This window comes from Parasteatoda tepidariorum, chromosome 6 (assembly GCF_982258835.1).
Source record: "Parasteatoda tepidariorum strain Cologne lab strain chromosome 6, Ptep-v5.0, whole genome shotgun sequence".
Lineage (NCBI taxonomy): Eukaryota > Metazoa > Arthropoda > Arachnida > Araneae > Theridiidae > Parasteatoda > Parasteatoda tepidariorum.
In genome coordinates this window covers 40,629,787-40,647,256 of record NC_141760.1, presented here as the reverse complement: position 1 = coordinate 40,647,256, position 17,470 = coordinate 40,629,787, and the positions used below count along the sequence as shown (strand labels likewise).

Genomic DNA, 17,470 nt, shown 5'->3' with positions numbered 1-17,470 from the left:
ATTTTATAAAAGCATAAATTGTTATTATAAATATAAAATTATAGTTATAAAAGTACAAATGCATGTTTATGGGCTTAAATCGCAAAACATGAGATTATATATATTAAATTACGCTTATCTTATTCTGATTATCTGGTACTCGAATATCTTCGGGAACAAAATTTTTAATTTGAAAATTTTTTTATTTTTATTTTTGAGTGTATTATACACTAGAACATGATATAATTAAAAAAAATGTGTAAAAATTTAAAGAAAAAACATAAAAGGAAAAAACCACACTTATCAATTTAATAACCAAAATGTATGTTTTTTTTAAAATCATAACTATTTAAAAAGAATCCCATACAGTTTTAGAAAAAGAATACAAGCTCATAATTTATATAGATATATAAAAGCTATTTTAAAGGTAGTGGTCTGGTTTTTCAAAAAGTAAAAAAATAAAGTTAATCCTGATTTAAGCTCAAAAACATTGTTTATCCTTATAAACCAACTTTTTTTCTTTTTCTATTATTATTATTATTATTATTAGGAAAAAAGTGGTATAATATTTAACTTGAACACATTATTACTTTTGTTTTAAATATTTGGCTCATATTTTAAACTTTACTAAGTGTTTATGGTTTTTAATAACATTCACCATTTTGAAAATTTTCCCACATATCATTAACCAAAAAAAAAAAAAAAAAACGACTTAATATGTAAAAAAAAAAATCATTTTTTTAAATCTTAATACATATAAAGCTATTTAAGCAATCTAAGCTTTTTAAATATATATAATCTGGATATTTTCTTTCCTCCAGTACTTTAGAATGACGTCAGGAACTTATTTCCAACAAGTGGCCAAACTCGCAACCATGGATCTCAAACTCCAGGAAGATGACATTTCTACAGAAAAGCAATTAGAATCCTTAAGTAGTCATTCGCCACAACCACAGCACATCAGCAACAAGTTTTCCATCGATGACATCCTTTCCGGCAGCACAGGCAACAACAACCGCACCAATATACCCAATTTACCAACATCAGCCATTCTTCTTCGAGCGGCTGCCAGAGCCAATCGCATGAAAGAAGATACAAATTTACCATTTCCTAGACCACCAGTATGCGTGAGACCCACACCTGTAGCTTTTCATCCGAATCCTCTTTATCCCACCAGGACTGATGGAGCATCATTGACATTGAGTTATTTGGCTCCTGCTTTGGGATTAGAGTCTGGACCTCATCTTCAGCATCACACGCAAGGCGATGTTGCTCCTCATCATCCTGTTGGATCATCCTTTCCCAACTATGCTGTCACAACGGCTGCTTCAGCTCTTAGTAACTACGGCACATGGCTAGGTAGACCTCCATTTTTCACCTTATCAGGTAAGGGCTTGTACATTTTCACTAATTTTTAATGATGGGCATAATCGATGAGGATATATATAATAAACATGAATGAGAAATAAAAAACATATTAGGTTACATATTGACTCTCCTTAAATTTTGGGAGAGTCAGTATCTATAAATAAATTAATTTTAAAAAAAGTAGAAAATCTCTCATATTTTAGGGAGACTTTCTAATCTTTAAGCCATTTCTCAATTTCTGGGAATACTTTCGTATCATGATCTGCTGCGCCAACTACAGTTGCGAAGAAGCCAAATAGCTTTTAAGCTTGTAAGTTTAAAAGCTCTCCTCGAGCTTGCAAATTTAAATAAAATCAAATTAAAAGGAAAAAAAAAACATGTAGAGGTTCGCCCTGAGTTGGCTATGAGTTATACCCTTCAACTTCCTTTGACCCCCTTCTGTGTTTCTCCCCCCCCTCTAAGTTTCTTGCGGGTTGCTTTTTAACTTATATAAGTTGAACAGTAACAAAACGTATTAATAATCATTTGTAACTTATGCTTAATTAATTTTAAAAATAATGTTTGATTGATAAAATTCCTTATTTTATGTACCCGTTTTCACTGAGATATTTGGATTTTTAATGGAAGAAAAATGCAATTTTTAAATACATATTAAAAACAAACATTTCATTTAAAATTGAAAACCCTACTAAAAACATATTTAATAGTTAAATAAATGTCAAGTCATTAGCTAGTACTTATTGGTTAGCAATGTGATTTGATAGACAGATCTGTACCCAATACATTTTATGTTGAACGCTTCAATTGACCCAAAACCTCAAAAGAAAGTTATATTTCAGTTGGTTATATTTCCAGAAAAGATGCAGTCTTAACAAGCAGCTGTTATAAAAATCACGCTTGAACTTCGTTACACTTTACATTATGTTCCACTAACATTTTGTACGCTTATAATACTGTTAATATGCTTGTAACAGTTCAAAAATTTATTACACATTTCTTACCATTTCTAAACAATTGCTCTCGTCACACTACTTATTCACTTACTCATAAATAATCAATAGCAGGTGACAACATTTGAAGACCTTAAAACAATTAATTTTCAATACTCACTGCACAAATAGTACTGCCAATATATATTATAAGTATTTACATAACTGTATTTTATTATTAAGATATTTCAAATGTAATTGTCAGTGATAAAAATTTAATTGCAAAAAGTGATACTATTTACGCAACTCTCCTATGTTAAGTTTAAGTTTTATTCTAATAGAATAAGAAACTCAATCTGAGCAACCAAATCTGTATTAATACGATTTTTTACTTGGAAATTTTTTAATTTTTAATAGAAATATGATTAATGAAAAAAATAATTATTGCAAAACAATTGTGAGATTTGGTGAGCAAAGTAGCTATTTAGCTGAGTTCCGTAGTAAATAATAAAGTCGATTATTAAAAGTCTTATGTTTTTTTTATTGCTTTCACATTTTCATTTATAGATAATGGCCCAACTTTATATAAGCAATTTAAAGTATCTTGAATAGTTTTAATCGACATTAAATCTTAGTTATTAAGATTAAAAATTTATGAATGTGCGATTAATGCTCCTTAGCTTAAAATCACCTTACCTTTATTCAAAAGCAAACAGAACTGATAACCTAATAATTGAATAAATTTTTGATCTTTACATAATGTTTAGTAAAAATAATTGATAGTAAAAACAAATGCTATATTTATGATAGTTAAATTATCACCGAAAAATAATCTTCCAGAAAGGTATTCCTATTTCAGAAGCGAGGTTTAATTCAATGAAATTAGAAATTTACGATCATCAACCAGTTACATGAAATAGGGTTAATTAATTAGGATCCGCATGAAACTTTGTTGAATATTCAGTATCATTTATTTGGTCTATAAATTCACTCTTGAATGCATACATTAAAGTAACCACTCTTAATAATTTGCTTATGCGTTTCATTCAACGCCTAGTTTCCTCTATAGCCAGTATTTATTTAATCGAATATTAAATTGGCTTAATCATATCAAAAGATCCAAAAACTGCCTTGCGAATTTTAATTCAGCGTGAGAAGGTGAGCTAAGCCTATTTCATTTATAACGTTTTGTAATCAATGTTTTGTATTTTGAGATAAAATAATTGAAATAGAGGTCGCGAAGAATTCTGAAATATTTTGTTACCATGTACTATTATGTCTGAAGTTGGAAATAAGCTTGTTTAAATTTCCAATTAGTTTTAGAGTAGTTAAATTGCAAAGTTGCTTTCTTTTTACGAAAGAATTCAAGCCATGCTCTAAATTCCTGATCAAATTACGGTGAAAAGTATCAAGACTTACCACAAAGCAGTTGATTGTTAAATCACTGAATCACTGCAACTATTACTGTAAGAATTGAGGTAAAAAATTTTGCTGATGATGCACCCAAGGAGCTAGTAACTTTCAACTTAAATTTGTGCGGAGTTTTTTTTTTACTGTGCACTCAACTGAATTGATTTTTTTATCCTATTTAATGCTATTATTATGAGTTTTAGATTTGAAATAAACTATCAGAAACGCGATGAATTAGAGGATAGAGTGTTCGCCTTCTTATGAGGTGAATCGGGTTCGAATCCCAGCTATGATGATCAATACGAATTCCGCATCCGGCTTGCACCGACCACAGTGCTGACGAGAAATATCCTCAGTGGTAGACGGATCATGGGTTAGAATCCCCTTGCCTTCAGTGTCACCGTCGGAGGTTCTCTTGGTTTTCCTCTCCATGTAACGCATATGCGGGTTGGTTCCATCAAAAAGAATCCTCCAGGATGACAAATTTCTCCATGATGACAAATCCAGGAGATCCCTTGTCTTCTAGATTGGGTTCAAAACTACAAGGCAGTTGAACATTAGTAGTCGTAAACCCAAAAAATTGGGTCGCCTGTTTAACGACTGTTATAAGATAAAAATATAAAAAAATAAACTATCAAAGCGAACATAATTTCACCGGTTTTCGAGTGACACTGAACAGGGGGAGTTGACCTGAATGTAATTATTATAATCAAATGTAAAAGCTTTTGATCTTAAAGAAGAGTAAAGTCAAACAATGTAAACGGAACTAGTTCAGATCGTGAACATATCTTAAATGAACTGCGTAGGAATTAAGTAATGGAAATAATTAAAATAAATTTTTCCAATAAATATATTATTCAATATAAAAAATAATTTCCAGACTGTCCCCCGAAAGAAATAATTACCGGCGAAAATTACTTGATTGTAGTAAATCACGAGTTGGCTACGAGCAATAGCACCATGCCAAATGACACTGAATGCAGTTAATAAATATTTTGATGAGATAAACAAACAAACTGCAAAATCAGCGCAATGTTCAAATAGCAGTCGAAATTGCAAAAGTAATTTATTAGCGATACAAAATGAAACTTCTCATCTGCAATCTCCAAAATTACGACAATTTAAACAAAGAATCTGACCATGGGAAAAGCTTTCCAAGGAAATTATTTGTCTGGACTAGCAAAAGCGTTGAATTCTTTAAAATATTTGTTTATAGTTACTCCACAGTTCTCTAACAAATGTTTAATGACTTAACTCCAAGATATAGAATCCATTTGTTACGTAGCTCAACTGTTTAATTACAAACTTCTAAGCTCATCGCCACTTACGGCTAGAGGAGCCAGTGTAACATTGAAGAGAAACCTCCGTAATGGGCCAGTTTATGGATTAAAGTTGCCAGACACAAGACTTTTCACTTAAAACTTTACTTCTGAATACAATTGACCATGGGTCATTTAATTATCTTACATGGGCGACTTAAAACTCATTAAAGCTAAGCAACTCTCACGCAACTTTAAAACGGCTTCTGTGGTCCTGTTCTTAGTATCCGAATCCGTTAAATGGCTTTATATCTAATAATTATTTTCATTTTCCTTCTCAGTCCTCGGAAAATGTTAATTCACTTAGTGCAGTGTGCCCTTAAATGCAGAGAAAAGTTGGTCACGCTATTCCCTCTGACGGCGAGTGAAATTGTTGCCCTTATAGGACTCTTATCTGTTTCACAAAATTCGTCCAAAGGTCACCTTAAATTTCGATAAAACTATTGGGCAGAGTTTGTTCTTATTTCCATTAGAGCTCGAAAGGTCCAAAAGCATATCTTGAAATATAATTTATTTACTTTACTAAAGTGTTGCTTAACAAATAGAATAATTTTTATTATAGTACTGCAAAAGTTGTATTCTTAACCATTGCATCACGTGCCTTAACTTTAATACTAATTACATTACTTGTTCTATTAATCATACCTATCATGAACAAATAGGATTAAATGTTAGAATAGTCTTATTTTTATAAACTAAGATCCTGTATTTGTGAAAAAACTCAAAAATTATATCGATCAAGAAGATGTAGTTTAACAACAAATTGAATTAAAACATCATCGACTCTGACAACATCTGATTTCGTGAAGGGTCCATTTTAAGAAAATTTTTTTTTTTTGAAGTGTCCGTTTTTACGATAAAACAATGTTCATAAAATAAGGGTTCTTTTACGGGCCCGAATTTCCCATGAAATGTCCCTTGAAGAAAAAAGAAACAGTCAGTATTTAAATTTGAAATGCCTAACAAATTGGAATTTATGAAAAAAAAATTTTCTTCGACCATATACACATCAGTTACTTCACTACAAAATGACATGAACGCTGGTCACGCTGCACGAAAAAATGAACTATATAAATTAATAAATTGAACCCAATTTATATTCTTAATTTAATTAGTTCATAGCAGAGCTCTATCTTGTTTTGAACTGTTCCATTTCTTTATTCATTTAAAAATTAATTTTTTTAACTTAGTTATATTTTCCAAATTTATTCAAAAATTTGTTTTATTTCTCATTTTTTATTGTTATTTTAATTTAATTTTTCAAAAATCATTTTATATCTGATTTCACCTTTAATTTTTTTTACATAAAATCTGTTTTAATAATTTATTTTTTTTTTAAATTTACTGGATTGTACGAATGAATTAAAAAATGAAAACCACTTTAAAAATGAAACTAATGAAAAAAGGAAAATAAAAATGTGTTTAAGATTGTAATCGAAATGAATAGTGTAAAGAATTTTAGTAAGCAGGACTTTTTTAATTTTCTTTTTCTCATACTATTAATTACAAAAGATTTTAAAATGAAACAATTTCATTGAATGAAAGATTTCAGCCAAATACCTATAGGCACATGATAAGCATGTGTGTTGGAGAAATATTTTTGGAGTTAAGCTAAAATCTCCCCCCCCCCCAAAAAAAAGACCCAGAATATGGTAAAATTTACCATGTCTCTGGCTCTTTGGGAGCACTAAAAAAAAAACTCGATAATTTTTACAACTACTTTGATATTGTTGGTAAAATGAACAATAAAATACAGTTTCATAATATGCGAGAAATGTGGTAAAATTTAACAATTTTATCATACCTTAGAGCAGGGGTCGCCAAACTTTTTTGATTATCGACCCCTATATAATTTTTCGAAATCTCCATCGACGTAATTTTCTGTTAATTAAAATAAAACTCTATTAGATACTGTGTTTGTACATTTATTTTATGATTTTAAACATTTATTAAAGTAATAGTACATTATGCAACAATAGTTTTATGAAAAATATATTAATATTGAAATTTAAATACCTTATTATTAAATAATAAGTAATTATGCATAAGTAGATATAATAAGTAAAGTAACTAAAGATTTACTGCTTCTTGATCAATAAGATGGGTGAGCCTGGTGTGTTTTTTTTGCAAGGTTCGCTATATTGGGTTCAAAATTGGTCAATTTTAATTTTCGTCAAAATTGGTCAATTTTGTAATTTTCGTAAAAAAATACTAAGTGTGCTGTAGTTTTGTTGCGGGCTGTACTAATCCATATCATTAATGCTTACCTTCTTTTTTGTGCATTGATAATTAAAATTGATATCTAAACCAAACGAATGGTTTTATCGAAACAATAACTAATTATCCAAAACTATAAAAGTTTTAATAATGACACTGCAAATATTCAACACATTTTGCAAAGATAGTTGAAACTGCGTATGATATTTGCATTTGTAACGTCAATGCTCGTCACACGTGACATTTGGACAAGCGCACATATGCATATGACTTATAAACTGCGCTGAGTTCGTGCCACTGCGCGGTGGTACGTACATACTTGTTTCACCCCAATAAATATACGTTTATTAATTTATGTTTTATAAAGAAACTGATATTGAGTCAATTATAAAAAAAATTCACAAATTTTACACACTTAATTAGGTATGTGTGATTTGCGTATTGAGAACTGTTTCTTTTTTCAACCCACAATCGACCCTTCCGATTCGGATCGACCCCCATTCGCCCCCTGTCTCAGATCGACCCCTGCTTTCGTTAAATAGACCCTTGGGGGTCTATATAGACCACTTTGGCGACCTCTGCCTTAGAGTATGGCATAAAAACCTTTTATTCGGTTAAATTTGCTCTTCAGTTTTGTATTTTTTACTAAATGTGTGGTAATAAGAACTATAATTTTGAAAAGCAGAAATTCCAGTAAACCATTACCATATTAATGGTTTGAATATCCCATATTCTGGATCAGTTTTTGGGAGAAATTTGCCGTTGTAAAGGACTTTATGATCTAATTAACCCGCATTTTGCGTTAAATTGAGAGGAAAACCTCCCACGGTTAGCCTGACGACAAGGGGACTCTAACCCATGATCTATCTACCACCAGGGATATTTTATGTCTTATGTGGTCGATGCGAGCCGGACACGGATCTCGTATCGACCAACCAACTCTTAGTTTCGAACCCGTTTCACCTCATTGGGAGGCAAGCGCTCTATCCCCTGACTCACTATGGCTCGAATGCATCTGTTTAAAAATATTTTCTTTGTTTCATATTTTTTTTTAATCGTTGACTTGAACAAAATTATATTTTAATAGCACCAAAACCTTCCGGAAGACGTCCTAGAAAACCAGGAGTAGAAAGGAAACCAAGACAAGCTTATAGTGCTAAACAATTAGAAAGACTGGAGTCTGAATTTAAGGTATCAAAATTTTTTTTTTTTAAATCGTGATACGGAGATAAGAATTATTTATTTAGTTTGTATTTATGAAGAGTGTTTTTTAAAATGTGAGGAAATATGATGCGAAAGTTCCAACTATTTTTAGTAATTATATTTTTAAATATATCTTTTATAATAACTTTTAAAAAAAATATTTTAATAAAACATGTGTTACTGATTAAAAGAAAAGTATAATGTTTTGATAATATCTATAACTATAATAAAGTATAATAACATCTATAGTATAATAACAGTAAAATATTACCACAAAATTTATACAGCATTTTCAAATTTAGAACAACTTAAACTGTGATTGTTTATTTCGAACTGTAAAAATTTTCGTTTTGGGAAGTGTTATTTATTTACAACTTGTGGAATTGATTCAATTGTTTTTCAATGTCTCTGTACTACTATGTTTTTCATTTAGTTTATTTTATCGATAAAAACAGTAAAAAAAGTAACTCATAATGGTATGAAATAAATAATCTCAAGAAACTAAGAGGTAAGATATTGCTTGATTACAAACTTCATTCGCGACAAAAAATATCCAATTTGGTAATAACAATCGTAATTTAGAATTTAGACTTAACAGGGGTTTGTCTAGGTTTTTCTGAGAGTTGTGAAAATTTAGACATAATTTGTGAAAAATTAAAATTTATATTTAAAAATCAACACAAAAATATTGATTTATTGTTTCTTAAGGGATACAAAAATGAAATTTTAAGAAAAAATATTTTGTGAAACTACCGTTTTTCCTAAAATTGAATTTGTGAAAGTACCGCTAAACGGTAGTAAATTCGCCCTGGACAGATCCTTGCTTAAGAGGACGCCATACCAAGGGAGAAGCTTTTCATTGCAAATTCTCTTTCAACTCTATGAGTTATTTAAAATTTAAATTATACTAAAAGTGAATTCAGACATATCTAGAGTAAGCTATAAAGTTTCAAATTCTGAAAAGAAATTTTAAAAAAATTAAAATAAATTATGAGGGGATAACTTAGGATAAAGCAACAAGGAATTCGTTCGCATTTTGATATTTTGTAATTTTTTTCAGCAACTGTAAATTCATGCCTTACCTAGGTTTGCCTGAACTCACTTTTTAAGTTTGAAATTAGATTTAAATTTTATTTAATTAAATTTTAATATGGAGGTGAAACAGAATTTGCGATAAAAAAATTTATCCCGCAATATAGCGTCCTTTAAGGAATACGATAGATATATCTATTATCAAGAATACGAGAAATCATTGTTGGAATCTATGGCATAAATTCAATTTCGATAAGTCAAAATTTTCACCACCCCTGTTACATCAACTCATCTTGATTGCCATGAAATCTTAGTTTATTCATATGAATGCTGATTCCATTTTTAACGGTATTAGTTCCTCACCACCTCTTCATAGCTCCTGGAAACGCATTTATAATGATTTTTCCTTCTTGGCTACTGTTTTTTTCTACTGTCGTTTTTCTAGTTTTGTTTCTCACCTTTATTTTATTCCATTTTTCGTTGACAACTTTAAGTTTTATAATTCAAATCACTTTCGTTTCTTCTCATTAACGCAGGCAAGTCTTAAAAATAGGCGCTTGTTCTTGAGGGCTTGAAACAAGTCGACCGTTATTAAATGCCAATTCCAATTTGTATATTTTAGAAGTGAATTAAGTTTTTAATGAAACAATAACTTAAATTGGTTTAGAGGTAACATACTATGCATTATGAAACTCGAATAATATTGATACAAATTTGCAATTAAATTTTTAGTGTGGCAAAAAATTGGTGAAATGCGTAATAAGTTTAAAGAATTGTTTAAAGTTTGCTTTATAAATTTTTTGAGAGGTTGAAACTTTGAACTTTTTGTAACCAAATATTCTGAAATTACTGAGAAAAAAATCTATACCCATGTTCTGATGATCTGGACAAAGCACTATATCCTCAGTGTCTAGTTTAGTTTTCTATCTTTACAGATGATAATTCATTGCAAAATACCATAGCACACCAAAATCAATACCAACAATGACTCGTCACATGAGAGAATATTTTTGGTTTCATATATCTTATCTTTTCTGTACGCTACTCACTCGATTCATTTCAAAAAAGTCAATTGGTGAACTATATACTGAAGTTATATAATTTAAAAAATTCCAGATCAAATTACGGTATAACGTACCGGCATTTTGCATCGTCCGTAAAGCAGTTTTACCCTAGAATATTATAAATACACAATTTTGCAGTAATATTTATTAATTTAGATTGATTCAGTGATTTTACGGTAACTATTGCTGCAAAAATCGCGGTGTATCAGATTTTTTAGTTCCGTAACATGCTCAAGTAAAAATAGATTTTACTGTTAAAAGTATTGGAACTCCACGTTAGTGCTTTCTACAGTTATTTGATCATAAATTTTTTGCTGTGTACTACTCCACACAGTACTAGACAAAATGTTCTATTTATATATATTTGTTATGGTTAATTTTGAACATTTGCTTTTAACTTTTTTATTCAAAATGTAAAATTTTTGAGCAATCCTCCAGTCTTATTTTTACTTTGGCCATTTTACTACCTGTGAAGTTAGAACAATACATTTTTACAATAATATAAGCACTTAAAAATTTTTTAATTTGTGCATATAAACTCATGAATGTAAAAATGGACTTCATTAACGTAAATTGCACTTTGTGAGCTAAATATTTTAAATATTATTATTATATAATTATAAAATATAAATCATAAATTCGTTGATGTAATATTAAAATACTCTTATAGAATTTACGACAAAAAAAATATGACCCTTATCAGTTAAAAGATCGTTAAAATCTCAATATTAATACTAAAGCTTGTGTTTATTATTTGTAGCATTAAGTAATAAGCATAGCATTGATGCAATTTATACATAGTTATAGCATTAAGTATAAATTGCATTAAGTAATAAGTACCTAATAAATCTACTAATTTAGATACATTTTGCAAGTATCGTGTTAATTAGTTTCACAATCTGTTTTAACGTATAAGTACCAAAAATTATGCATATTAGTCAACAAAATCCCTATTTTTACAAATTTGTGGGATTACTTGTAGTCTGCACAAAATTGATATTAGTCTACAAAATTTTTATTTCTTACAAATTTGCGGGATTACTTGTAGTAAACAATAATGATATATGTCTATAAAATCTCTATTTCATACAAATTTGCGGGATTACTCGCTGTTTTCACAAAAATGATATTAGTCTCCAAAATCTTTATTTCTTTTAAATTTTCAAGATTACTTGGTTTTGCAATTTCTTGCGTTTCTACAACGACATAAAACTTGAAAAATAAAGAAAATAAAAATTAAAAATTTAAACTGTTCAGAAAAAATTTTAAGTTTCCACTTTTATCTTCATTTTATTCTCTTCTATTTGAATTTTTTGAAAAATTTGCTCAGTTTAAGTGCATATACTGAACTTATTACTGTCGAGAAGAAATATTTAAACTATATATTTTATAGCAAGGTTTTAGTTACTTTTAACAATCTTTATAAATAAATTACCTAATCTTTTTTATTATTTTTCTTTCAGGTAGATAAGTATTTAAGTGTCAGTAAAAGAATGGAACTTTCAGCAGCTTTAAATTTAACAGAAGTACAAATCAAAACATGGTTCCAAAACAGAAGGTAATTTTACTCACTGTTTGAAACTGCAATTTTGAATTTTTATGATTTAAAATTCTGCTATTTAATATATCTGAATATTCTTTTATTTTTATTATTTTAATCCCAAAGTCTATATAATTCGGATAATCTTTATGATTTGAATACCATTCAATGAAATGCTTTATAAAAATTTATTAATTGAATCTGAGCCAGATTAAATTCTTTCTACTTTTAAAAATAAATAAATCTGCTATATATGAAGCAATGAATTAATTTTTATCCAACACATTAAATATAATTTATAATTCATTATGAATAATCTTAATTAAAAGCATTCTATAAATAATTTTTAAAATATTATGAATACATTATAATTATTATTTTCATAAATAATGAAAATTAAAATAAGCACTTTGTTTACATTTATCGTGAAAAAAATTCTAAGATAAAACTATCAGATGTCTTTTACTTAAATGAGATCAAGAGCTCTTTATCTAACAAAGAATTTATCTATTATATTAATAATATAGCTCTTATCTATCAAATAGTTTCTTAAACTGTGGGTCACGACCCTAACTGGGGTCGCGGATCCTGCAGTAGGAGTCAACATAAATTTTCTGCAATTTTGATTTTTTTTTTTTTACTTATAATAATTTTACAATTACCAAATATTTTTACACAAAGTATCTGAAAATAGAAAAAGACAATATCTTATACAATTTACCTATAAAGAAATTACCAAAGTATTTGTATTCATATTGTATTATAATTTGAAGTCTGTTACTTATATAAAATTTTGCCATAAAATTAAAGTTAATGACCTAAAACTACATTAGTATATTACAGTACAAGTGAAGAAACTAATCGTTTAATTAACACGTTTAATAGATTTACGCATGCTTATAGGATCTTATGAAATTTTCGTAAATATTATGGGGTCCCCACACCAAAAAGTTTAACACAAGCTATAAATTACGATTCATCCGGGGGGAAAAAACTCCAGAAACGAAAATAAATTTTTTAACTTTTAGTTTTAAATTTCATATAATATTATCATTTTTGAAATTATTTTCATGTTAAATAAAATATGCATTACAAGTTCATGTTTTAACTAAAATTTTCCTCACTAAATTTTTTTTTGCTAATTAAAAATAGGACAAAATGGAAGAAACAGTTGACAGCAAGGATGAAGATAGCCCAACGACAAGGATTGTGGCCAGCACACTATTTACCTTCAGCGCACGCATTCGCACCTTTTCTCAGTACTTCGTATTGCCAACTATCCTCAGCTGCCCTTGGAGACAACTTGGACATTGGCAGAACAGCTGTTGGCGACAACGGTCCTGCTCCCCCTGACTTAGACGACAACAAATCTTTGGACGATAAGTGAACATAGAATTTAAAAATCCATAAAGAGCAGCTTTCATGTTTGCATTCATCATATAAATATCGCTTTTTTAACATGAAATTTTTTTTTCTTTCATTTAAATCATTTTGTGATCTAAATCATAAATGTAAAAATTTAAGGTCGTCTTTCTCTATATGGCAATGTTAGATTAAAACATTATTTTTAATCGGCAGAACTTTGACAGTTTTTCATTTTTCATGACCAGAAAAGTTTCTGAACTGGACAATAAAGGACAAATATACATTACCTCAATAATTAGGCTTCTATTTTTTTTAAAAGATTTGTCAAGATTTCAAAAAAATATATTTTGAAAACCTGGAAAAACAGTATGTTTCTGTACCTAAATACCCTAGCAACAAAATAACTTGGGTTCTCATTGGACCAATATTCAGGAATCTTGACTCAATAAGGGTTCAAAGAGCCGTTATTTTTCCTGCCCTATAAAGAATTGTCCGATTCACATGATTTCCAATATCGGCCCTATATACAAGTGTCAGATTCACCGGAAACTTTATATTCATTATTCAACCAAAGTAGGCCATTCTAGGACCAATATTAAAAAATTTACACACCCCAATGCTGGTCCCTTGGTGCATGTTCTTATAGGATCCATATTGAGCCAATTTTGAGTCCATATGGGGTCAGGGTAAAATTGTTGATTGGGAACTTACTTTTAGAAAATGGGAAATTAAAAGTTTATACATGGTGCTTCGTAACGATCGCCCATAATAACGCCTCTGAAGAATGAAGTTAAAATGTGCACCTGAGGATCACAAATTAATATTGAAGCAAGAAAAAACAAAAACGATATCAAAATTCTACGAACCACTAGTGAGGAAGGCGGTATGTAAAAATTCAATAATGTTATAGTATAGTGACTTTTTTCTGGCAATCAAATAGGTTTTATATATTCAATAGACCTGAAAATTTTTGTTTTCAGTTAGCAATCAGTCGCCGGTAAACTTTAAGGACTTAGTAACCATTTTTTCCGAGTCGGTGACCGATATTAACATGTCCTTTTCATTTAATAGCCACTTTTCGCAAAATTTTGTTGTTGTTGCTTGGATTCAATTTTATTTATTTATTATTTTTTTAAAGAATTCAAATTCGAAATAATCTACGGCTATAAAACATTAATTCAACAATATAAATATGAGGGAAGATTCAGTCAAGCACATTGACTTTATAGAACTTTATGCAAATATATTTAGGTGAGCGAAATACATTTAATGTTTACATTACAATTTTTTAATGAAATATTTGAATTATTAAAAAACTTTTTGAATCTCTTTCTACATTGATGTACTTTTTAAACGATTTTTCAAAAAAAGCTACGGGAAAAAGTGACCGGTTGTCTATTTAATTTAAGTCGCCACTTTTTTGTGGACTCGCTACCCGACGAGTGGTTATTTTCAGGTCTAGTATTCAATGCCGCATTCCTCTTTTCATTGTCTTTTTCCTCGCTTAAATAGGAATTGCGACACCAAGAGTGGCTTCAATATTATTAGGTATTAACAATAATTCTAATAATGTATATTAAGAGTGGCCATTACGGAACACTGTATGTATGATATTGGGAAAAGATAGACATTTTACTAAACAACGACACTTATTAATTTAACTTATTCAAATACGTAAAGCCATAATACGAAAAATCTCCTTTTGTGATTTTATTCTTGATGTTCTATTTGTCTGTAAAAAAAAAAAATAATAACCTCGAAAGATAACTGTGATAAGTATCAGTGTATAGATTTGCCATATATGTTGTAATAAAATTCACTCGTATTGAAGTGTTCGATAATTGTTTCATTTTTTAATGCAATTAAGTAGATTCGCCTATTTCGAATCTTAAATTGTATAGATTTTATACAAATTGCAACAAAAATAAAAGATGTTCTCTGAAATTTTCAAAATTTCATTATGAAATATAAGTTGTAATATACGGTTTTATTTAGGAACATTTCTAAGTTTAAAAAAATTTATTGAAAAAATATTTTTTTTCTGAACAGTAAATAAAATGTCTTTAACAGCAAATAACAGTTTTAAACAGTAAATAAAACATTTAAAACCTGCATATTACTTAAATATTAAAGAATGCACGATCCTAAAATCCCAAAAATTTCAAAATTTTTATGAAAGAATTCGTGGAATTTCCAACTGTTTACTTCTGCAATATTTTGGATTCAATCTATTATTTTGCTTTAGAATCAACAGTCAGCCTTTTACCCGTATTTTATTAATTGCTTTCTTATGTTAAAATTCTTCTTCAACTGTAATGCTGCAATTTGTTTTAATGTTACCTTATTATTCCTCCTAAAATGAGAAAGAAAAAACTTGAAATTTAAAAAGTTGAAACTAAAAATTTGAAATTAAAAAATAATCAATCATCTGGAAAGAAATCGAAGATTATACAGCTGCTCCCCTCCCAACCATTTTAATAGAGAAGACTACAATGGTTTTAATTAAACATTCAATTTTTAGATATATTATTTTTTCTTCTCTAAATAATTCTCGAACTATTATAATTAAATCAAAATATGTAATATTTTATCATTTACACTACATATTTGAATGTTAGATCCAAGTTTTAATCAAGTGATTATATTTAATTTTCTGCTTTGAAACATACATTTTTGCACACAGAAAAAAAAATCTGGTGAAATTATAGTACTGTATGGTAATAACATTTCCATAATTCTGGTAATGAAACGGAAATTTACGATATTTAAACCATTCATTTGGTAGTTTTTCCACTAACGATTCACCGGAAATTCTGTTTTTTAAAATTATTTTCATATTACCACACATTTACTCAAAAATACTAAATTTTACCGAATAAACAATTTTTATATCATGCTCTAAGATATCATGATAAAACTACCAAATTTTATCACACATTATTAAATCATGTTTTATTGTTAATTTCATCAAAATCGTTACCAAAGCGCTTTGATAAAAATTAACGAGAGTTTTGGTATTCCACCAGAGCCAGAACCACAGTAAATTCCAACATAGTATTATCTATATTTTCTTCCATTGTGTATAAATTACATGAATTTTTTTTCAAACAATACTAAGATACCGCTAATTTAATTAAGCTGATTACTTTTGGATTCATGAATTTATTTCTCATGATGTCAAGAAAGAAAAACATAACTTAAGCAAAACTTTTAATTTAAATAAAAAACTTATTTTAAAAAAAATATATGCATAATATTTTGGTATTTAATATATTGAAACTATTTTTTAGGCTAATTTATAAAAACGGTGAAAATTTATCGCGCTACTCAAATAACTATAGAAATAATGTTTAGATTGATTAAAATTGCTTACGTATGCAACACGAAAATAGTTCAAATATCATTATTTGAGCCCTTATCTCTTTTTCTGACTATTTAAATAGATAAAAAAGTTTAAATTGCAGTATTAATAACAAAGCAACATATAGGTGAATATATTAATTCAAATTAAAATAGATTATTTTTAGATTCCTTAAACCAATTTTTACCTATGAAAAAAAAATTGCAAAATACTATATTGCTATAATAGTTTTATTTTTGTTAAATAATAAAAATTTCAATACTGTGAGCCTATTTTATTATTTAATGCAGAATTGAATTTTTTTTTCATTGAATGATTATTAAATAATTAATACTTGAAAAAATTATTTATTTTTGTTACTTATGTTCTATAAATATTTTATTAAATAAACTATTTTATTTGAAATTAAACTTGCTATTTTTTATGTTTCTGTGGTGTATATTATATAATCTTACTTTCGTGATAAAAAAAAAATTCATATAAATATTTATACGTACAGTGCAATATAACTTCAAACGAAGTTACACCTGGCCATATGTGCATTGTTATTCAATATTTTACATACATTTCAATGCATATTGTATCATAGGTGATTTTACTATGCGATGTAAATTATGTTGGATCTGTATATATTGATAAATAAAATGTTTTTACTGTTATTGTCTAGTTTTATAACCCAAAAA

At 28.4% G+C, this 17,470-nt stretch overlaps 1 protein-coding gene across 1 annotated transcript in view; it reads left to right on the top strand.

Annotated features, from left to right (window-relative positions):
* The window catches only part of LOC107454353 (uncharacterized), a 36,853-nt gene extending 19,407 nt beyond the window's left edge, over positions 1 to 17,446 (top strand). The window contains exons 2-5 of the mRNA XM_016071525.4: positions 801 to 1,365; positions 8,310 to 8,413; positions 11,985 to 12,079; positions 13,214 to 17,446. Coding sequence (XP_015927011.1) covers positions 810 to 1,365; positions 8,310 to 8,413; positions 11,985 to 12,079; positions 13,214 to 13,448 — 990 coding nt within the window. The 5' untranslated portion in view covers positions 801 to 809 and the 3' untranslated portion in view covers positions 13,449 to 17,446. The remainder of the gene's footprint in view (positions 1 to 800; positions 1,366 to 8,309; positions 8,414 to 11,984; positions 12,080 to 13,213) is intronic.
* Positions 17,447 to 17,470: the final 24 nt, after the last annotated feature.